The following is a 24,073-nucleotide window of genomic DNA, read 5'->3' on the forward strand; positions in this document are numbered from 1 at the left end:
TTGTTTTTTTGTTTCATTTTTTTTTCAGTCAACACTCAAACCACGTCTCCTCAGCTGAATTAAAAAAAGATTTAACCACAATGTTCACATCATTTTTGTTGCAGACAAAAAGCAGCATCTGCAAACTCTACATTTCTAATAACACTATTCAAAAAAAAGAAAATGTGACAGTGAGTCTGCCATCAAAACTGAATGAATAATTATAATTCTCTTCAAATGTGAGCAGGCAAATCTGCAAACATGCACAAATAAGAACTCTAAGAGTTCAGTTCGCACTCCACGGGTAATGATGCCAGCATTTAACTTCGACGGGCAATGGAGTGAAATCTGCATTTATATGCACAGACAACCCTACTTTGGAAGTCCTGAAAGATCCAGTAAGTCCTGTCAGTCAAAGCTTTGGGAGAAATGTGGCGATTGTGCTACCAAACCTAAACTGTCCAGAATCAGCGGATTAGCATGTGGACTGCTGTCAGTTGTGAATGCTACTTCAGGGAATTGTTCACAGTAAGAACAAGCAAACACACACATCCACCCAAGTAGCCTCCACCTGCATACACATACACACTGTGAAGGTCCAGATTTCTTCAGAATTCTGATCCAAAACCTTACACTCCAGGATTTTTCCTTTTTCGTGGGTGTGTACGTGAGTAATTTAAGTACCTGTTTGAATGAGAACACATATAACTTGAAACATTTGTGTGCATATGCCCGCAGGTGTGAGTCTGTATGTGTTTTTTCAGCGTGTATATTTGCCTGCACAGCTACAGCAGGCTGAGTCAGCCTTGACAGCAGCAATCGGAAACAGGAGACAAGGACTTGGCGAACAACACAAGCCAGCAGCAAGGTCAAACGCTCACACACATGCACACAAAACAAGAAAAACCCCAAAACAAAACACACATCTTTTTTTTTCCCGTCTTTTTGTCTCTACCTGCTGTAAGAAATAACTGTATATCTTATCTTAAGCGGATCCGAGGATTTAATTGTTTCAAAGCGTTTCAAAGTCAGCCGAGAGTTAATAAAAGGAAGTGGAGCGAAGGATGTATGTGCCAAAGTGTGCAATTAAAGGCGCTTTCGAAGGAGGAAAGGGGGGCTGCTGGGGGCTGGGGGGTATAAATATCGTCCCTTTCTGGACGCTACTGCTTTTCCACTCTGTCACTCTCTTTCACACACACGGCGGACCAGCCCACTTCCTTACCAACCCCATCTCTCACAGCGCTAGCCCGGACTTCCCACTGCAATTACTTATAAAACTTTTCAGGGCCGCCACACGTGGTCAGGTTTTTAAAGAGCTGCGTCCCCCTCCTCACGTGGTGCGGGGGGTATTGAGTCGTCACAGACCCCCTGAATGATCACCGAAAAATAAGGCGGCGCAGACAATAGCTCGTCTTGATGAATTCAATTCTTTCAGGACCCTGTACCGTTGTCCAGGCAGCTCCGGGCAAAACAATCGTTGCTTTGATAGTCCAAGAAACACACACTCACTCGGTTGCTCTTAGAAACTCCCTCTAACTACTTCTGAATTAGGATCTAAAGATAATATACATCTGACCTGAACCTGTGATTTCTTTTTTGGGGGGTGGGGTGGAGGGGGGATTCAGCTTTTGTATTCCTAGCGGTCTCCTTCCGCTTAAGCGTCAGGTGCACCTGATAGAGAAGAAACATCTGCGTGCCCGCTTCTTTTGCAAAATTTTTAAAAAAGAAGAAAAAAAAAAGAAGAAATTAAAAAAACAAACAATAGAAAAAGAAAAAACAACGATAACTTGAACTGACCTGGTCCGCAGTGGAAGCAGCAATGGTGTTCGACTCGGACATGATTTGATGCTGTGACCCAGTGGTGCTTCTCTGCTGGCCACTGTGGGCTCCTTCATTCACACCTTGGCTTTCAGTTCCGCAGCGAAAGGGGGGGAGAAAACACAGTATACCCTCCCTTTTGCCCTGGCTTGATTAATGCCTGAATTACTTTCACCTCATTTCATCTGATGGAGCTCCGCTTCCTCTCCGCCTCTCTTGCTCATTCGGCATGGTAGCCCACTCTCTCTCCCTTCTCCCTCCCTCCCACTGTGATTCCAGCTCTGCCTCCCCTCCATCCACCCCGCTCTCCCTTCCTCCCTCGTTTTGCGCTCTTACTTTAATTCACCCCTCCCTTTCTTTCTCCTCTAACTCTTTTACTTTCTCTCACTCCCCGCCTCCTCCTTTTTCTGTCGTACTTCACCATTTCAGGAATATGCCCCCTCCCACCTTGTCCTCCGCCATCCGCTGCCCCCCCCCCCCCGTTCATCTCCCACCATCACCTCCCCAGAAAAAAAAAAAAAAAAAAAAAAAAAAAAAAAAACACACAGGAGAGATCCACAGTCTTTTCCCTCTACCTCCACAATGAATGGCTCGTTGTCACTCCAGCACCTAGGCTGAATACAGAGCAAGTAAGTGGGAGAGAGGAGGACCCATGGTGGTGGTGATGGTGGAAAGGACAGGGGGGTGTCGAACTTCTAGTTTAGCTGGCCGGAGTAAAGTTGGAAAGGGGGGGGGGGGGGGGGGGGACCCCGTGGAGGTCCCATTGGCTTTGGCCAAGCGCTCCCTCTCTCTTTCTCCGAACAGATTAAAGCAAGGAAACAAAAAAAGGAAAGAAAAAAAAGTGAGGAGCCCACAAGTGAAGAGCCCACACGGCTTCCACCGGACCCCCACCCCCCACCACCCACACCCTGCCAACCCTTTCTCTCTGTCTCCCTTATTTCTTCCGTTTGTTTTCAGAGGCAGCTGCTGCAACTCTGCAGACCACCAACAACTTCCCTTTCAGCAGTACTTGACTCTTCCAAATCCTCGTCCGTCTCTACACCCTGACACTGCCAATGCCCACCCAGCCTCCAGCCCCCCCAAACCCACCAGGTCACACCGAGAGGCTGGCCAAGCCAAAGCCCTCCTCCTCCTCTTCTTCCGCAACATGTTCACAGAGTAACACCCTTTCAATTTTAAGCGCTTCCCTCCTAAGCCTCTGTTTTGATGCGCGCATTGTTGCACCATATGGCTAATGGCTACCCACAACAAAAAGAGGAAGCAGAAATGGGGAGGGGAGGGGGGGTAAAAGTGCATCCAAAATGGGGGCGTGATTGAGAGGTCGAAGAACACATCACTCATGCGGGAGAATGAGACGGTGTCACTCAGCATCAGTTCAACGTCCGGATGTGGTTTAACATCAAAATGTGAAGTTATGTCAACAGCTGACAGGCAACTGGCCCCCAGCCTAATGGGTGTTTGATAGCCGTGGACAATAGTAGGCCAACACCACTTGAGTGGAAGCCCTAGAGTTATGTTTAACACATGACAAGCACTGCAGACAGGATGCTGTTCATTCATCTATCAGTTCACAGCATTTGAATCTCCCTTGGAATAAAAAGAACAAAGGCGATAAAAGAGTCATTAGCATAAACCCGCCCTACTCAGTGTGCTGAGAGGAAGTATTAGCAATAGTAGTAGTAGAAATTGACTCTGTAGTTTTCACATTTTTCATTGTTATTTTATAACTGACTTTATTTAGAGAATATGGTGGAATGCTATGTTCTCAGCTTGTGCTAGCATACTTGTTTTGCAACTTACATCGGTAAATTGTAACAATGTAGCGCACAGAGACCGATACCTGGTAATATGTGACAGTAAAAGACAAAGAAAATTCCAGGACTTCACTCGGACTTCTTGAATCAATTCTACTACACAATAAATCTTTGCTACACTCTCATAAATTCTATTAAAATGCTCTGAAATGTTTGAAACTAGCTAGCTTGCTAGCATCTAGCCGTGGTTGTTATTTTCATGTTTCAGCCCAGAGGTTGCTCCTAGTTTGCCATTTACGGCACTTTTTAGCACCTTGTAGAGCAACTTGCTACTTTTGTAACCACTTCCATGGCTAATGAGTGTGCACAGTAGCTACCCCAACACAAGATAGAAATTTATAAAACGCATTAAGTCTTTGTACAGGTCAGTCCTTAAGTTGTAAGAGACATATTAGATAACATCACTATCTGTGATTATTCACAGGGCGAAGACAGCACCAGCTCAGGAAGCCTGCTCAGTGCAATCTCCACATTCTCGAAATGCAAAAAAAGCCAATTATTTCTCATGTTAATGAATACAAAGGCTCCGGCTTTCTTTGGAGCAGCTATCCAGACGAGCTGGGAAACATATAATTAAAGCACAATACAGCCTGTCAGTGCGACCCACTCCTTTGCTGCTGGGGTGGTGCGACCACTGGGGAAAAATCTGATATATAATCGCAGTTCTGCATCTGAGGCACCTACAGTGGGACTGCTCTACAGTGTGGTATCAGTTTGGCTTTGTGCAACATGTAGAATGCACTTCTAGTTGTAAGAGTCACATTTGCATAGATAATGCCTCACTGCTTTTATGTAAAGAGGTTTTTTTATGACGGCAAATACTAGTGGAGCAGGCAATGGTGGCTGGTTTTTCCAAGGCAAAAGTTTCAGTGTGTGTGTGTGTGTGTGTGTGGGTGCGTGTGTGTGCGTATTTTGGTGTTGAAGCTAGTGCTTTGTGTCAATGTATGTCAGAGACCATTTTTGTGAAAGCAAATTTTTTGAAATTGTGAAATATGAGATTACTGGAGTGAATCTTAGTATCTTTTATGGGGCCATTTAAGGGATATAACAACCTATTGTAACAATATGGATGTGTGCATGTGCATATGAGCGTACTGGGTATCCAAGCACGCATTTGAGGCCAAAACTACGGCCAATCATTAGTTCCTCCACAGGGATCCAGCCACTTCTTACTAGCTTTGCCTCCAGAGAGTCTGTTGGCCTCAGATTAAGTCAAAGAAAATGAAAAGCTTCACAAGTGCACCCACCCACCCACACGCATACTGACACTTAACTACACATAAATCATGCAGGCAGTAAGTGTCGGGGTAATCAGTGAAAACCCAGTATGAATCTGGTGAGTCAAACAGATCTCAAAACATTTGTTTGTTGTGGCTGCAGCTGCAGTTTGTGGAGGGGGGGGTCCTTGTTTCATTAACTAATTGCCCCATTATGTTAGGTCATTTAACTCTAATTGGAGAAGCACAGATGCTGCATCTGAAAATAATGCCAACTTGTTAAACTGCACATTTAATGTCTCTGTTTGCTTGCTTCGATTGCAACAAGTCCAAAGAGAGGATATCTTTCTCTGCACAGACAGATATCTCAGTGCAGATCATAGAGAATGAACCCTGTAATGCCAGCAGAGGGAGGAGAAGCAGAAACATCATACTTTAACTCCAGATGGAAGCAGCTGCCAAAAAAACTAAATGAAAATAACTGCCCTGCCTGAGACCTAGTAGATTAATTCATTCAAACTTAAGAGAAGTCTGACTGGAAACCACTGGCATGAATTCTAGTAGTTTACAAATATAAGCAAGGAAACATCAACGGCCGAAAGCTGAAAGTCAAATAATGAAGAGGGCAGGCAGCAGAACACTGATAAGGTCAGAATGGATCTTTTTCCTCAAGGCTGTCTATTTAGCTTCCAAACACATGCCAGCTTCTATTACAGGTAAGTCTAATGCTTTAACACAGACACTGATCCTAGACTCTGCCATTAAATGCTTAAAGCAAACAATGGAAATAGAGGAATTACTTTAAAGCTCCAGCTCGGCCAAACACGGCTTCACACCAAATCTCAATTAAACAATATGCAGTAATTTGAAGATTAATGTACTCTGGGTCTTATGTTTCTTTAGGAGGCTTACTAAGCAGACTTTGTAAAGCAGGTACTAAAATGTGCTTGCTGTGTTATTTTAAGCACATCCAACTCTAATAAGAAAGCAGGTTGACTTTGGGCCACACAAAGAGAAGTGGGGGAACATTTTATAAATGAATCATTAATTTAATGCATTATTTGATTCATTTTAGGTTAAAAGAAAGAAGAATGTGGGCTTGAGATGGCATGCGTGTGTGGTGTGTGGCTTATCAGCATTGGTTGTTTACACATTGTTCTTAATAGTTGGCAGCTGGCAATGACATAAGACAGTACTGTAGAATATACTATAAGAGGATGCTATAGAAGATGTAAAGTGTTGTACATGGATTTGGGTTCATGACCACGCCCTCAAGCATTCAGCTGTTTTTATCTGTCCACATGTTATAATCATATGGTAAAAAGTATTAATGCTATTATCTTAAGGTCTGCCCATTGGCAGAATCTGCTACCCTTCATCTACCAGCTCACTGTGCTCATACTATTTCCCACTATTAGGGTTTGCTCAAAATATCCATATAGCAAGACATATGTTAATGTTTTGAAAGAAATATCAGTTAGCTATTAAATGGATCCCATTTCCAGTTAGACTTAATAGAAGATTAGTAATAGAAGTCATTTTATGTCCTGCAGCTGTAGCATCCAACTGGGTTGGGAGATGAAAGCTTTTAAATTGGAACAACAGGAGAACTTTGGTTTACATTGGCCATTTGTTAAATTAATCACATATCAGGAAAAAACTACTTAGCTAGTACAATGCCTCTGGTATTACACACCCTATACTTGGGATTATGTTCAAATAAGCAGTTCCACTTAATCACAATCAGGCTTGATGCTCCAATCAAACCTTTCCTTTTCTTGTAGCTGTGAAACTCTAAACACTGATGGGCGTTATTTGGGGATTGCACCCACATGCTATTTTGCCCTGTTCAGCAAGTCTGGCCATATATTTATTCCTAATATTAATCAACAACACCAATTCATAGCTTGAAAAGTTTACCTAATTTTTATGTAATATTATTTCTTATGGAATGTTTTTATTTTTTTTTATTTCAGAAGATCAAATTTGACAAAGGCCATTTAGTGTAGTCTAACAGTTATGGCTACTGTGGTAATGTTGTGTACGATAAACATTGACTTTTGTAATGACAGAGTTCTGATAATCTCCCAGGTATAAAGGAGAAAGTTGCTTTGACAGTGGAGGGCACGTGATGGAGGAAAGTGAGAAAAATGCACCACTTGGACATGAAAACACTAGTGTGAAGACAGAAATAATCGCTTTCCATTTCATCTCGGCCGTCATGCTCGTCTCTCCTTTTTGAAAGCCCCCTTATCTGCACTGACAAATAAACTCAAATATCACTGCATAATCACGACAGATAACTCATGCCTTTCTTTTGTTGGTTGAAAAAAAAAAAAAGAAGCTTTGTAATCCTAAAGGCCAGTCAACACAATTAACATTCAGCTAAAAGTTACTAAACTGCACAGTCACACAAAATGTTCTTTCACTCAGGTGAGTTGACACGAGTTTCCTCTAAAGGTGATGCCGATAGGTGTAATGGCACTGTCACTATATCTATGCAGGCGGCTGCTTTTTCCTTGACCTCCATCCAGCGCTAACAGGATGGATAAGTGTCTGTCTTTCATACAATATTTATATTTATAATGCAATCAAGAAACGTCTTCTGGTATTTTAAAAATATACAATCTTCTCTCCATAATTTCTGATATCAAGTTGTTGTTTTTTTTCTAAAAATTTCCTGGTTCAACTACACCGTCAACTCAAACAAATGCTTGACTTGTGCAACGTATCTAGTTTGAACTGAGTTGACTCAACCAAAACTAAAGGGATGAAAAGAACAAGAGAAAAAGAGCAAACTCCAAATGCAAGGTCAAGCAAACACAGTTGGTGATCAGTGGCTAAACTCATACAGTGGTACAATCTTAATACTAAACTAGTGAGTTTGAGAACAAACACACACACACAACAGTGCACCCTGATGAAGGCAAACATTCAATAAATAAAGCACTATTCTAACCATATTGGACATTGTAGCTATATAGCTCGTGTAATTTATATCTGCACATGCAACTCATACCCAGCATCCCTCCATCCTCTCTGTAATGAATATATAATATATAGAGAGCATAATGGCACTTGCACTTACTTGTGATGACGATAAACATCACTTTGACTTTGAACAGTCATCATCTGTCAGCTGGAGCATACTAGCCCAGCCTGACACGGTGCCATTTTTATATTAAAACATGCATTCGAGTAAGTTTTAATCTGCAGCCACAAAGTGTAGCTTCACTATTTGCACTGTATTGGTCAGCTACTGTGCCTACTAAAGCCAGTGCTTTGGAGTCTACCAGACAGACCAGAGCACGCTTTGGAAGGGTCTCTCCAGTCCATGTAGTCTAAGTATAGGTCTATTTATGACTTGCACTGCTTCGAGCAGCACACAGGAGATGAGAAGAGCAGGAAGTTACACAAAGAAACAGCACAGACCATCAAGTGAATTTTTAAGGAAAAAAAAGGGCTCTGTGCTGACTAAAAGATCCACTTCCGAAGCCTTCGCTATGTCGTTTGAAGCCACGTGAACGAGGAAACAAAACCACACTGGAGACTTTTGGTCGCAAACCCACATCCAGTGTACCCTGGAGCTAAGTACTGTTTGCAATCCTAATATATAGGTAATCTTTCCATTATATCCATTAACCTCCTAGGACTTGGCGTCCACATTTGTGGACATCACATTTTGGGTTATTTAGACCAAAATACTCAATTTTGCTCTACATGGGCCTGATATCCAGTTTCGAGGGCATTATACTGCTACTGTTCTATCAAAATTTTAAAAGAATATCCTCATATGTGGCTCTTATTTTTCTTAAAAGTAAAAATAAGGTAAAAAAAAAAATCTGGTAATTCTTTGTTTTTACATTTATCGGGCCCCAATATGCCCAAATATCAAAGAGAAATTAAAAATGCATGCCGTGGAAGAGCTCGGGTCTTAGGAGGTTAATAAACAAAAAAAAAAACCCTCAGTGTAACTATGTCCTTCTGGCGATTTGGGCTTTAGCTAACTAAATAAATACCTTTTTCACTGCCTGACAGCATGTCTCCTTGCCCTTTAGCATTCACGGATCAACATGCACTCGCACTGAACCGCTAATCTCACAGGGAGCCAACATCATGTCAAGACTTATTACATCCTCCACAATCTATATATCTGTCCCTTACAGCAATTAGGTTAATATCTCTTCACCTCTCATTAGCTCAGCACGCCTGTGATGGGACGTCTGACTGTGATAGAGACCTCCAGCTGAAGCATCGATAAGCCCAGACTTTCTCTTGCCTCCTGAGCGAATCACGTGACAAGTATCTGACACAGCGTTTAGGCCCAAGCGGTTGTGAGAGAAGACGGGATGACATAAGTGCACGGAAGAGCAGTGAGGAGAGAACTTCACAGGGTTGAGGTTCACAATAGGACAAGCGCCGCAGGAGCCACAGAGCAGGGAAAAAAGAAGGAAAACACAAAAAGATCAGTTTTGCAACAGCACTTTGGCTTTGTCTCGCGCCACAAAGGACAAAATGTGTTGAAGCGCAGTCGGAGGGAAAATCAACCTTTTTTATTCAGTCCAAAACAGCTAGCTCTTTAATTGGAAGGAGGGGGGGGGGGGGGGGGCAAAAACATCAGCTGTGGAGAAAAAGAAAAAAACAAAAGTCAAACAGGGAGATAAAGATGGGAAATGGAATAGGGTATTAGTGAGTGATGTTTGTCCAGCCGTCCAGCTGACCTGAACACAAACTGGCCTAGACAGCACCTGAGAACCCAGGAGAGAAACACAAATGAAGGAAAGGAAGAGAGAGTTAAAAAAAAAAGAAGAAGAAAAAACGAAAAAGAAAGAGGGAACAGAGAGACATTTCCAACGGTTGGTTTAACCTGAAGTTTCCATGATAAATTCTCCACCCATCCCCCTGACCCCTCATCTCTCTGCTTTGGCTGGGAGGGCCCCAGCTGTTCGGTCTGTATAAATAGCGTGAGGCTTTAGCTCGGACCCCGGGGGAGCGCGGGGCTCATTGGAGAGAAGGCACGGGAACAAATCGGGCCGGAAAAAGCACACAACATACACATTTTGACAAACATATGGGACCATTGCTGGGGATGAAAGTGCGGAACATGTGAGTGAAGTTGGCCTCACGTGGCAAAAGTCACTGTCGCGCTTAAAATGTGGCGAGAGAGGAAGAGCGGCAAACGGCCAGGAAGAGACGTGACATCTTCGCTCGCTAAAAAAACGTCTTCGAAGACAGCCACTCGAACAAAAAGGCAAACATGTTTCTTTATGGCAAAAGCGTATGCACTAGGGGTGGGGGAAAAAATATTATTTGCTAATAATGTATCGATACAGGGGCAGCAGGAATCGATATTTTGTTACAAAAAAGTTTTTGTGGAATGGAACATGCTCTGACTTCAGAGCATGTTGATCCTTTTTCTGAGCAAGAATCCTGACATTCCTTCACTGTCCAAATGTGTTTAACTTTTTTTTTGGCAGCAATAAACATGACAGTTTACTTATTTTAATTTAAGACATGTTTTATTTTAATTAAGTTTAAAACTTTTATTTAATGTAAAATTATATTTTGTTTTAATTTACCTTCAAATTCTTCAGTTGCTGAATGGGCTGCATAGTTTTCACAAATTGCATAGTTCAGAATAGCTATAATTGTACCAGATGGTTGCGTTCAGTTAAGTTGGACTAGACTGTAATACAAACCGTTCAGTTTGTCAACAATAAAACTGACTGAAATGAGACAAAGACTGAGTGTGAGACTTTGATATTAGATAAAATGAATATTGATAAAGTTTACCTTTATGTACAGAATCTGAATATTGCAAAATATTTTAAAAAATTGCAATAATATCGTATCGTGCGTTAAGTATTGTGATAATATCGTATCGTGGGATGTATGGTGATTCCCACCTCTAGTATGCACACTGTACACCAACTACATATTCTACTCTGAGTCTATAAGCAACACAAATCTTTCAGAAATGACTTGAAGATTAGAGCATTAGAGATTAAAGCTACCTCGACTACCCTTCTATGAGCACCTGTGGTTTGAGGGACAACAATAGCCTCCTGTTATTCATTATGCTTTAAAATAAGCTTTGGCCTTGTTGTAATGTATTGTTCATTTGCTTTTTGTTCTGTTTCATTGCTCTATTTAATATTGCAAAATATTAGAGAGAGAACCCTATTGATTTGACAGTGCCCTATGAGCAAGCGCTTAACGACAACGGGAACGAAGAACCCCCTTTTAACAGGAAGAAACCTCCAGCACAAGCAGGTTCAGACAGGATTCGTCTGCTGTTTAATAACATGTAGTAGTGGAAGATGAACATATTGGGAGGAAAAAGAGGGGAGTGCAGGAGAAGAAAATGTTCCCTCAGAGCCTATTGCAGCATAACTTCGAGATGATTTAGGGTCAAGTGATCAAGCTTCAACTAAAAAGCCTTACCAAAAAGGACCGATTGAGCCTAATCTTAAAAGCAAAGATGGTGTCTGACTCCTAAAGCTAAACTGGGAGCTGTTCATTCAGGACTTTGTATGCAAGGAGAAGGATTTTAAAGTCAATTCTTGATTTAACGGGGAGCCAATAAGAGAGGCAAGTATGGGAGAAAAAGGACCTGTCTCTCTCCCTCTCTCTAGTCCTCATTAGTACTCTCTGTGCAGCATTTTGTATCCATTTAAGACTTTTCAGGGAGCCATTAGGACAACCCGATACAGATACTAAGCAAGAAGCACTCCGAGAGCGCAATCTTCTCGGAGTGCTTCAGTATTTACTTTTAAGGGAACAGTATTGTATTTTGTGCAGTAAAAAACAAAAAAACAAAAAAACGGATAACAGCAGCACGGCAGATGATAATTACACAAACATTATGTATGAACAGATAATGAATAATAGGTATTGATTTGTAAATAACTGCATATGAGTAAATTGAGCTTTTATTTATTATTTATTTATTATTATACTACAGGATATCAGACTGACTAGACTAGACTCTTTCTCTTAACAATACTTTCTTTATTGATGTAACAGATTTTGGGGTCAGATGTGACATGATATTTGGATTCAAACTATAACGGGATATTCAGAATACCTCCTATACATTATCATTTCGTTAATGTTGCCAATCCAAACAAAAGGCATTAGAATTTCAAACATAGTTTTTAAGGTAAAAGACATTTTATGAAGGTTTGACCTTATTTGACCTTGAAGAGGTCAGAGGGCTGACGTGACGGGATATTTAGCGTCCCCGTATATCATTCGCTGTATGAATATATGTTGTCAATAGAAACAAAAGAAGAAAGAAACATAGTTTTAAAAAGCTCTACATGGCATTATTATCACTTTGACCTTCAAATCATTCTGTTGACCTTCAGGTAGAGGTCACAGGTCAAATGGGACATTTTATGTCTTTGTACTGATATATGTTAAAATATGTGATATTTTAAATCTTTATACGGTACTTTCTATATGTTGACAATTAGGGCTGCCACAAAAGATTATTTTGATAATCGACTAGTCACCGATTGTTTTTGCGATTAGTTGACTAATCAGATCATCATCCATTGGACGTGAAACGTACAGCTTATTGCACTAGCAGCATCTGCTCTTATATAACTATCATCAGCTTACAGCTTTAAGTGTTTAAGCTATGTGGTAACTAAAAATAAACAAAAGATGAGAGTTTATTAAATTTTAATGAAGTTTGCAGATTGTTTCGGTGAAGTTTAATAAACTCCTTGCTATCTAAAATATAACAGGACACCGGAGTATATTCTCCAGCATCTCACACTTCTGATAATCAGCTGTCTGCTTGACGTTTATTCAGCTGTGCAAAAACTATAAATTTGATCTCAGCCAAACCGATTTACTCAGGAACAAATAAAATATTAAAAAAAAAGCCAAACAATAACATTTTGAAGTTATCTAAGTGACTTATATATCATGTTTAACCTGAGTAGTAAAAGACGGCGGTGGGTTTGAAAACGATCTGCCGGGAGTCCGGTGTTCTCACGGCTCTAGTGAGCCTCGCTCCCGGCTAGCTATCGAGCTAGTGGGTAACAGACGTCTCCGAAAACGTCGGAGTGTTTTTGAAAATATGTGGTGTCTTGATAAACTGAGCAGATATTTGAGGTTTACACAGCTACATTCTCGCCTGAAAATATGTTAAACGTTTATTTTGTGACCCAGAAAGAATAATAAGAGTAATATTAAAACTAACTAGCTGCCGTCATTGTTGGAAACTGAGCAGGGCCGCGCTATGAATTGTGGGACACAGCTTCTTCTTCGGGGTTTAACGGCAGCTGACATCCTTGTACATGCAGTGCTGCCATCTTCTGTTTCAGTCCGTTATTACACTCTTAAATCCTACTACTTATTCCTGCGTCTTTTGTGATCTTACAAAGCTTCAAACGACGCGTCGACTATTAAATCAGTCGTCGACAATTTTGATAGTTGACGTAATCGTGACTAGTCAACTAATCGTGGCAGCCCTATTGACAATACAAACCATCCATCCCACTGTTGACATCATGGCTAACACAGATGGCAGTGATGAAATGCACCCAATGATACTATAGATTCCATCCCATGAAAAGGGGTAAAGAGAGGGGGAAACAAAGAAATGAAGAAAAGTGCAGAGGGGTGGAACCACGCATTAGAGGGCCATCCAGAAAAGACCCCCCTCCTCCCTCAGAGATCAGGTTGGGTTCAAGCGCAACAAATTACCTAAATATGGTTGTGAAAAGGCCTTGGAAAAAAAGGTTTTGATGAAAACTGCAGAAAATGACAATAACGCTCAAAGAAAAGGGGAGCGATTTAGGGCCTCTGCTGTGCAGACACAATGTCACAAACCTGTCCATAATTTCACTGACTACAGAGGATAAAAATGGAAAAAAGTGTTAAGTCCCTGCTTTTTAACTTGCTCGTCCCTTTTGTGCAGTGGGAGGGAGCGGGATCTATTGAAGGAGCAGGAAGAAAAAGTGGAAGAAGTGGAGAGGAAGAAAATCAGAATACGAAATTTTCAGCCTGAGTGGTTTTTTCCAAATGAAATCTAAAAAGCTCTGAAACACAATGGAGTCCCCTTTTCCCCCCTCTTTGCTATGTGTGTGTGAACATACATAGGAGGTTGGTTGGTGGTTGGTTACCTTTTCAAGAGTGCCCAGCAGTGGACGTGTTTGGCATTTGCGGCCCTTGTTGCTCAATTGTACGTTCGCCACAGCAGCTGAATCTGGGCGCCGCCTGTGACCCGTGCGGATGCTTGTATTTCTTTTTTTTCCTCCCCCTCCTCATTCAGCCGATCAGTTGGAGGGTGGAGTGAAATCAAAAACAGAAATTATGTCTGACTTCTCCTCCACCCCGACCTGCCTTCAGAGATCAGTCTCTCTTAGTTCACATCTGTTTGTTGGCCCTTCGCCCCAAAGGCAGTCAACACGGTTGCTGAGCACTGCTGTTAACTAAACCGGCTGACTGGCAACTCAATATGTTTCTTACATAAGTGGAGAAAAAGAAGGAGAGAGGCTGTTTCACCTGTAATAAGTGTATGAGGGGTATGCGGCGCACATGGTCAACATTGTACTCACAAAAAGCAGCTCCATGGGGCGGAAACTACAAGAAAAAACAACATTTAGCAACATTCACAGGCTCAGGCACATGAAGCAGGGCTATTAACAAAGTGATGTGGCAGGAAAAAAAAAGAAACACTTCTTTAAAAGGCTCAGCACATCCCTGCTAAGTCCCAAATATATCCTCTGGGCTTGCATTTATTACTTTCAGACCAAAAGTCACAGCCTGGTCGGCCTTTACTCCACACACAGAGGAGAGCCATAAAAACTGGATGTGTGAGTTTTGTTCTGCGTGTGTGTGTTGTTTGTGGGTGTGCATCTGTATTTATCCAGGTGGTGGTAACAAGTTTCATATCTGAGCGCTTGCTCACATATCTAAATTATGTTTATGTGGTATTCTAAACTGTGTCAGTGCCTCGTGTGTGCGTGGAGGCATGCGTGTGTGTTTGTGTGTATCCTGACCTCAGGGAGGTTGTGGCTGTGGGTCCTACTATTTCTTTCCATTTAGTTTCCACTTCACAGCCTATAGCACACATTAGCCTCACAACCCCTGGGAAATGGTGCGCGCACAAACATAGTGAGAAACAGACTCTCTCACACACACACACACACACACAGGTTCACCACTCAGGGGGCACAGAGAAAAACACATTCCTGTATAATAAAGTGACATAACTTTTGTTGCATGACTGATTAAATGAGTAACTGTACAGGCCAAATGTATGTATGCGTATATAACTGTGTAGGCCAACTTTTTACATTACTGGCAGTATAAATCCGTGTAAAGAATGCAGCGGATCAGGAAATAACTTGTTCCAAGGACCTTCTGTGCTACTGTCCACATCCCACACTAATAGGAATTACAGTCTATAAAATGTTGCAAATTGGCAGCATTCAAACACATTAGTTACATATACAAAGAAATATGTCTTGTATGATTCGGGGTAGCATTGCATCTAATTTCATGCAGTTTTTCATTGCCTTATTTTTCTGTTTTTTAAGTTTTGTCAGAAGGTAAAACCCTTTGTTTGTACCTGTGCATGTGCATCCTTAAATGCACAAACGTGGAGAGCATTGTTGTAACCTGGAAATCACTCCTTTATGTTTTGTAGTTTTTGGTTACTTCGTAACTTAAACTAAACATGGATGAAAAATAGCTTCTTTTTTTTTTAAATCTCTTGACAATTGCATTTGTAGCAATTGTAGCTTCAAGAATCTGCTGCAACAAACAATTTGACATTAAGGACTTAACATCATCTTATCACAGAGTGCCAGAAAGTTTCAGTTTTGAGGGAAACACAAATTGTATCACGTAAGAATGTCAGGGTTTGAGAAACTGAACTTAGAATCGCTGACAATCCCTCCCAAGTCCACATTTCTCAGCAATTATGGACGAAAAGTAACAAGCAAACTCTTAAAGGCTTGCCAACATTAAACTCTGATCAGTAGCCAGTCCTCGCTGACCTTTTCCTCCTCCTTTGGCCTTGATGGTGATGGAGGGCCGGCTCTGGCCCAGTGCGGCCAGACATATCAATACAGCGCCCAGCAGAAAATATAATCAAAACCTCAGTCCAACTCCTCCTCCTTCCCCTCCCTACTCTCACATCCACATACATACATCTTCACAGCAGACGCTTTAAGGAGTAAAGACAAAGAGACAGCTATCCATGCGGTAAAACCTTGTGCCAGGGCACCATCTGCTCATCCGCTCAGTGGAAGTGGTAACTTCCAGGGCAGTCAAAGACAACGCAGGAAGATTGAGGAGACGGGGCTCCCTTTTGACCGCTGTGAAAGAGCAAGGGAGTAAAGTTTGAAACAGAAAGAGTCCCGGCAGAAGGCTACCAGCCGAGCCAAGCAGTAGCAGGAAGCGAGCGCCTTGTGTGCCCTGAGATTTATGGTGACTGGTCCATCCACCAACCACCTGGACCTGCATAAATAAATTTAACCAGACAATTCAAAAACGGGTATTGCTGAGTGGACTCAAACAATGAGGGAGGAAAGACCATTTCCGCCCTCTGAATAGAGGCAAAGATGAATAGACTGAGTCACATGATAAATAACTACATAAATTCAAAATCATCTTCTGGATGAGAACATGGTCTAACACGGAGAGACAGAAAAAAAAAGAGCTCAAGGAGAGGGAGGGAGGGAAAAAACACAAGTGACAGTTGGCGATGGGAGAACAAGATACACTCACACACTCACACACACTCTTTTATCTGTTGTTGCCATCTCTAAGACACAATTGGCACCACTGTCCACAAATGCTGAAGACAACAATCCCAGCCATGAGAAACTATGTGTGTGTGTGTGTGTTAGCTGCTGTCTGCCATCACTGCTGCAGGTGGCAACGATCTACCTGCAGCTCTGTGCCCACATTACGCTTTTCAATGTGTTAAATCGTCATAAAGAAGCAGTTTAAGTAAAGCGCTCACTGAGCAGTACAGCAGAATGGCTTCAAACGCTTTGAGTCGACAAAATTCAGTTTAAAGATTACAAATGATAGAATTTTAACTTCTCTCAGGTGAGATGAATAGCTAAAGCCTGCACTGAAACAGTACAATATCCTGAATTGATCCATTCACTTTACTTTATTATTATTAGCCTTCAAACCGCTGCTGGCTGCGAGGAGTAACTACAGAAACACTTGATTGATACTTCAGTTGTTTCCTCTATGCTTGCCCGCTGTGTGCGTGAGGTCTGGAACTTCCTAGTGGCCACAGAGTGCCACTTACATCTCAGTTAAATGCAGGCACATGTAGCCAAGAGTATTCACATCTACCTCTTGACACAATCATTTAAAAATCTCCTGTTGAGCTACAGCCAAACACACAGAACTTTTTAGTTTTCTCCCCCCCCCAAAATACCCGGCAGTGCCAAAGCAATCAAACAACTGACTGGCTATCTGTCACTGAGCTGTAAACTCTCCAACACAAACAAACACAATTTTTGCAAGCCAAAAAAAATACAAAATTATATCTCCATCCTCCAAGCACCTTCAAATGTTTGTGCGGGAGAGACGCTGATAACGGCGCCCTCTTAACTTCAGACGGTGTGTTTGCATTTTAGCGGGGATATACATCTTAAAAGGATGCGGCAGTGAGAGAGACAGAGAGAGAAAAAAAATGTCAGCGGGGAGGAAAGCGAGGCTTCAAACAGGCAAGAATGTCAGATGAGAGTTGGAGCTCAGTTATCGCCGTCTCAAGACGGACTAAAGGGAGAAAGCCAGAGAGAGAGAGAGACGGAAGGAGAGGTGACCGGACTGCCAATGACGCCAAACCTCTATTTAAAGCTTCCACAACAGTGTAGGCCTGACACTGACACATTTACCTCATGTTTTATCAGCAGCCACCTCCTCTCCAAAAAAAAAACAAAACAAAAAAAAAGTGAATCCACTTTTACTGTTTTCAGCTCTTGCAGAGATCAGATAGCTGGTGAGAGTGTGCTGAGAGGAGAGCTTCTATGCCTGCAAATGAACTTTGGGGGCTTTTGGGACCGTGTTTAGTTGCTAATGTGTAGTTAAGCAGTGCCATTGTGAACAGCAGGGGGTGACAGCTCCGTCTCCTGCACATAAACAGGATAATCACCCTGGTGGGGAAACTGCGGCCGTTTTTGTTTTTTTTTTTTACTCAGTGAAAAACCTGTGAATCCTCATCCCAGGTTCAGAATTTCAACATAAAAACGGGAGAAAAAGTAGGAAAGTATGAGCACAACAGCCTACTTTTGAACACATAACAGGTTAGAGTCCTGTGAATGGTCCCCTAGTGAAATGAAGCCAAACCACCTGGCCTCCAAAGGGGAGCCAGAGGGTGACTCAACTGGTGGTCCAGCAGCTGCATCCCACCAGCGGCCTACAGCTGAGATGTGTTTGCATCCGCATGTTACTGCTTTTAAAAAACACGAGTGTGCGCACACGTGTTTGCTGAACAAAAGTGAAACTTACCAGGATCCCAGCAAACTGCTTCTCTTCCATCCTTCAGGACCTCGTCGGCAAAGATCCCCTGCCTCTCTCGCTCGCGCGCGCGCTCTCTCTCTCTCTCTCTGTGTCTGGGATGGACTCGTCTGCCTCTCGCCCAGCAAAGTTTGGAGTTTTCTGAGGTGGTCGAGGTTCGCTGGAGCGTCTTCACCCCCGTCGCGTCGCTCTCTCCGTCTCTGTCCCCCCTTCTTCTGTGCTGCTTGCAAGTGTAGCTGAAGTGGCGTCGCTGCTTTGTGCTAATTCTGCCCTAATCCAGAAACTTTTCTATGCTGTGAAAAGAACACGTGACAGGCAGAGAGGGGTGGAGGGAGAACAGGAGTTGGGGGGGGGAGAAAGGGGTAGGGTAAGTGGGGAATAGGGGGGAAGGCAAAGCAACACTTTTTTTTAGTTTCTTGTCCCCTTTGGCCATGTTCAAAACAGCTTGTCAGTCTTAGTACATGACCTGCTCTGAGGTCAAAATTTTTAAAACCACACATCAACTGTTTATGGTGAGAGTTGAAGAAAAGGTGGGAATGTAACTGGTAAAGCGTCAGTTAGTGAGGATGCAGGCAAACAATTCAGAAAACATGTAGTGACAGATTTGCATTTTTTTTTTTTTTAGCAAAGCAGCTGCCATAACAAAGTGCCCTTTTGTGTAAAGAGATTAACTGTTAGGGAAACGTTTAGACTGCCCACTGACTACTGCTGTGTGGAAGCCAGACTGGGAAAAGAACACTCAGCCTGGATCTGGAAGAAAAGTGGCCGAAAATACTTTGGATTGAAAAGTTTCTGAAATGTGCATCTGGGCACTTACCCACTGCATCCCTGCACGCGTGTTCAGAGCAAACAACATCAACAGTAGTTTATAATAGATATACACCTGTAAATACTACAGCTACAGATTCATCTGCAGCTGTTTCTGCTCATGAATGAATTACTGATTTGGTCTACCAAACCTGAAAAAGCCAGTCTTCCCAGCAGCTTATATTTCTCCAACAGTCCAAAACACAAACAGATATAAACTAGACATCCCTCAAATCTGAAGTATGCCTCCCTTTATTTGGCTCTGGGAATAAAAATGTTCAAACCCCCCCCCCCCCCAAAAAAAAAAAAAAAAACTTCAGTATACTAGACGCGCTCGTGAAAAGTGGCCAAATATAGCCACTATTTACTGTTACGGGCAAAAAAAAAAAAAAATCCCCCACACATGTACACGTCACATACACGGGAGCCTACAGGGACTGGAAAAAATGCCTCCCCCTGGGGTCAACCATCATACACATCATGATGCACACTGATAAAAAGATGGGAAGACACTAGATTAAAAACTGATCCTTACCATCCACAATATGATGTCTGAACAGAGAAAAACCACACAACCAAAACACAACCTTGTACGTCAGGAAAAGGGCTAGCAGCTCGGCCGTGAGAAACTCACTGACACAAAGGCTGAAGTCTTTGATCAAATCACCGTGCTCTGGCCCCTTCTCTCTGGCTGGGTAATGTATGTACATAAGGTAAGAGTTGAGCCAAGCCTATTGGGCAATCCAGGGAGGCGTGTCAGCAAGAGGTTACGTCCAACTTACTCTGAAACCTGACGTGTCTGTTGGCCCTTGTGAGGTAAGTAGCTTCCAAGCACAGACTGCATAATGTCCCACGGTACCACCTTGTCACTAACATGAAGTAATCTTATCAATAAAAAATGCCCAAAACTGTCTGATTATTGTAAATGGGACAACTTTTCTTTTTTTTTTTTTAAATGAAGTGTTTTCTGGTTTTGAACTTTATATTCCTTTCCACAGAGGAGCGGATTAATGGATTAACTGAGAATGAGAATTATGTTATTCCCTGCCCCATTCACCACTAAGTTGCTTGTGAGGAAAAAAAAAAAGCAGAAATATCCATAACCAATGAGCTTGGCAAGAGGGGCTCAAGAGGTGAATCTTGAAGATAAAAAAAACAAAACGTTTTTGGTTTGGATGACGTTGGCTCTTCAGAGAATTTAAACATTTCCTTTAGTAAAAAGACAGGCTGCAGACTGAACACTAATGCATGCCCCGACTACACCACAAAAAGCCAAGGATGATGCAAAGTAGGTTCAGAGCCGACTGCTTACACAGCATTAATGATAAACCCGGTAAGAATGAGCTCCTCAGCCTCTGGTTACCTCTCATTTCTTCCACCCTTCTATGTATAATTACTTGGACATCTACAAAATTTAAGGAATATTAAAAAAAAAAAAATCAGTTATAATGATGAATATGAGCTTATTGTGCAGACTGACATTTTTAATTTGAGGTTATTCACGACCAAATTAGAGGGAGGGTTTAGGAATTACAGCACTCTAAAAGTAATTGGAAAGGTGACTGAAAAGCCATTTCGTGAGCAGGTGAGTGCTATTGTTTAGTTATTTCTTCGTAAATTAAACGGATCAGGAGTTGTTTGCAGGATGCATCACAACATCGAGTCCAAATAAAGAACACTCTCTAAGAGTTCGACATATCACAATCCGAGTCTACCGTACTGAGATGTTGTATGAAGAAATGCATAGGAAGTTACTATAAAGAGCAAAAGAATCAAAAGCCTGCAGAACAAAAAGGGGTAAACTTTATAAAACATAAAAAGAGATCATTTCTGGCACAAAATCCTCTGTAAAAGCTGTTTCAGTACCATTCAAACTGATCGGTATGCATGGCCATACAGATCAACAGCTCTTAGTTTGTCTGTCATTTTCCAGTACATGGTTCCTGGTTGATTTCTCTAGGTTTACATTCTCAGGTTTTCCTAGTTTTGCAATTGAGTTTTGTTCCAAGTTATAGTTTTGTTTATACTTAATTTCTTAAATCATTTTATATTTTGCATTTTGGCCTCTATCAAATAAACGGTTTCCCTTTTGTAGAAACCAGCCTGCATTTTGGGTCCTCAACTTCACATAGACTTCAGGACCTACAGACAGCGACAGCATGGTCTGACCAGGCACAGCCCCAGCAGACACAACCTGTTTACATTAGAGGAGTTCTTTTGTTAGGTAGTCAGGCTCCATGGATAATGGTTTTCTGCATTCACCACCCAAAAGAAACAAGATGTTCAGATCCAGACTAACTGGGTAGTTTGTGCTACTCCAGATTACGTGGATAATCCAGAGTCTGTGCAGGATGCCTCCGAGACTGTGCCTCAGCTGGTGACCTTCATTTGTCCCGAGCCCCTGGTGTATCCGAAGCCTGAGCAGGATACACCTGCCAGATCCCGAGCCAGTGCAGACTGCGTGCCCTGCACAATCCCAGCCAGAGGAGACTGTGTTCACTGTGTAGCCCCAGTTTCCAGAATCTGAGCCCAAGGGACTTGTGTTGTTTGACCCCGAGTCTGAACAGCCTAAGATTGAGCCAGGATGACTCTTTTGTGAGTGGCTTCCAGCTCATCCACCTGACAGTCTCCTTTGTTGCGAGTCATCTGAAGGTCTCTGACTCCACTGCTGATCATCTGTTTGGCCTCCAGAAGGTCTCTTTGACCACTACTGGACTTCAGATGGTCCCTGCCTCTGTTGTTGGTATCCTGCCATGAGAGGTTCACCCTCATTCGTAAATGTCAGCCTCTAGAGGGTCTTCGTCTCCATCACTGGCCACCTGGCCGGAAGTGGTGATATAGCCCCCAGAACACCTCAGTCACCACTTCTGGCCACCTCTGGAGAGGTCCCTCTGATGCCGCTGCCAACCTGCGGGCCAGCCTCTTGAACTGCTCAGTCTTCAACGCTGGGCCCCAAACAGACCCTCAGAAGCATCCTCCTGCTCAGCTCTGCATTTGGGTCAAACTCCTGAGCGAGTACTTACAAAATTAAAAGTCTTATTCGATTTTTCACAAGGCTACTTTTCAGTTCTAATAGAGTTTTTTTTTGTGTTCATATTCTTGCGTGAGTAGATTGTAATGGGGATAATTAAGAAACTATGAATAAAGCAGACTTCTTCTGATTGATTCTTTAATCAATGAAAACATGAGTAAATTAATAAGTAGTTAATAGAGGTAGAAGCTGAGGATGGACACTTTTCAGCGACTGCAACTACAAGACCCTGGTGAGTAGCAGTGTCAGCCCGTCTCTTCAGTCCAGAATAAAATACCTCAGCATTGGTGCTGTCAGAATCAGAATCAGAATACTTTATTGATCCCTGGGGGAAATTATTTTTTTGTTACAGTGCTCCATTATAAACCAAGATTAACAGAGGATGAAGTCCAATGTTTCTTTTTTTGCAAAGATTAGAGAAAAATCAAAGATTTTCACACTTGTGTCCAAGAAAAAGAATCTGCATTTCATTGTGAATCCCCAAATGTAAAAGAGTAGGAGGCTGCCTGAAAATGTGCAATATAAAGTTTGCCTTAAAGTGTTGGGTTGGGACAAAATCCTTCTCAAACAAAACCCGACACTTCGGGCCTCTCCTTGCCTTGATTTATGACCTCTTGACTTTCCATATCTTTAAATTTAAATAAGTTCATAAAAGTGACAGACGACTTACAACAGAGGTCATGGCAAAATAACAAGTGAATAATAATAAAGAGGGTTCAAAAGTCAAGGCTCAAGGTTTTCTCTTTGCTTTCAAGTTAATTCCATCAAACTCACAAAGCAAAAGAAAAGGTAGTTAACAAATTTCAAAGTTAATCCACTTATCCTAAATGCTGCATTAGAATTATGCTATTTATCAAGGTGGGGGAAAAAGCCATGATGGCCCTGGATAGTTACACATTAAACACTATGCATAGGCAGTTTTTTTTTCTTTTTTTGTTGGGGCCCCATTGATCTGGGGATAAAACGGCCTGCTGAGTCAAAGAATTGGAAGGAACGAGGTTCACAAATGACAGATAGTTTGTTGTAATTACATTTTTGCTGAGCCATCGCTTCAGCAAATAAAAGAGCTAAGGTGGATCCACGCAAGAAGAGCTCATGAATTACTTTCCTTTATTTACCAGACAGATGCACCACCAGCCTCCTACACAACCTGTCCTTGATTTGTACACATCTACACTGTAGCACTGTGAGACATGACGTACAACGCAGTGGATTTAAGACAAAACAGCACCCATTATTATTGTTTAGAATGCATCATATTTTTTGCAAATCGGCCATGTTTACTTTCAATAAAGTCAATATGCAGCAGAATGATTGGAGCTTCACAAGCTCCATTTTGTCATAGCAGGCAGTCTGCTCCTCACAACTAAGACATTGTGCGGGTACTCAAAACAGCGGTAACTATGCTTGGGCCTTTGTTCAGCATCCAGTAAATTGAGCCAGCAAACTATGCATTACTTGTGGACTGCAGGAAAAAAATAGGGATTCTCACAATAAGGCAATGGCATTGGGAATGAGAAGATATGGGATTTTGGGATTTGTGAAGCACACAAACGTGATTTATTATTTCTGTATTGTGGCATTTAAATTATATCGTTTGCTGTTGTACACTAGTTTGAGTGGAAGGAGACTGCTGCAAAAACAGAAACATATCATCAATAGGAGCAAATCTCCTGCCAAGACAACAGGTAAAATTAGTGCTAAATATAGAAATGCAGATAGCAGAGAAAACCTTTTCTGACGACAATCAGTGACAAGCAACCGGTACAATAAAAACACACACAGGCATATACATACCTGAAGAGGGCCTGACCTCTCTTATCTTAATGGAATGGAGACTTTGGCCCAGAGATCACGATTTAAAGAACCACAAATACACATCGCTTTACAGACATATG

The 24,073-nt window shown here is 42.0% G+C and overlaps 1 protein-coding gene across 2 annotated transcripts in view; it reads right to left on the reverse strand.

Annotated features, from left to right (window-relative positions):
- slc6a9 (solute carrier family 6 member 9) overlaps positions 1 to 24,073 on the reverse strand; it is a 76,237-nt gene that overhangs the window by 43,792 nt on the left and 8,372 nt on the right. The window contains exon 2 of one of the 2 annotated variants that reach the window (XM_087831265.1): positions 18,329 to 18,630. In XM_087831265.1, coding sequence (XP_087687391.1) covers positions 18,329 to 18,358 — 30 coding nt within the window. In that variant the 5' untranslated portion in view covers positions 18,359 to 18,630. Of the gene's footprint in view, positions 1 to 1,776; positions 1,947 to 18,328; positions 18,631 to 24,073 lie in introns of those variants that run through there. The other variant, XM_087831264.1, reaches the window with a different exon arrangement.

This window comes from Neolamprologus brichardi, chromosome 18, assembly GCF_056152115.1.
Source record: "Neolamprologus brichardi isolate AB-2024 chromosome 18, ASM5615211v1, whole genome shotgun sequence".
Lineage (NCBI taxonomy): Eukaryota > Metazoa > Chordata > Actinopteri > Cichliformes > Cichlidae > Neolamprologus > Neolamprologus brichardi.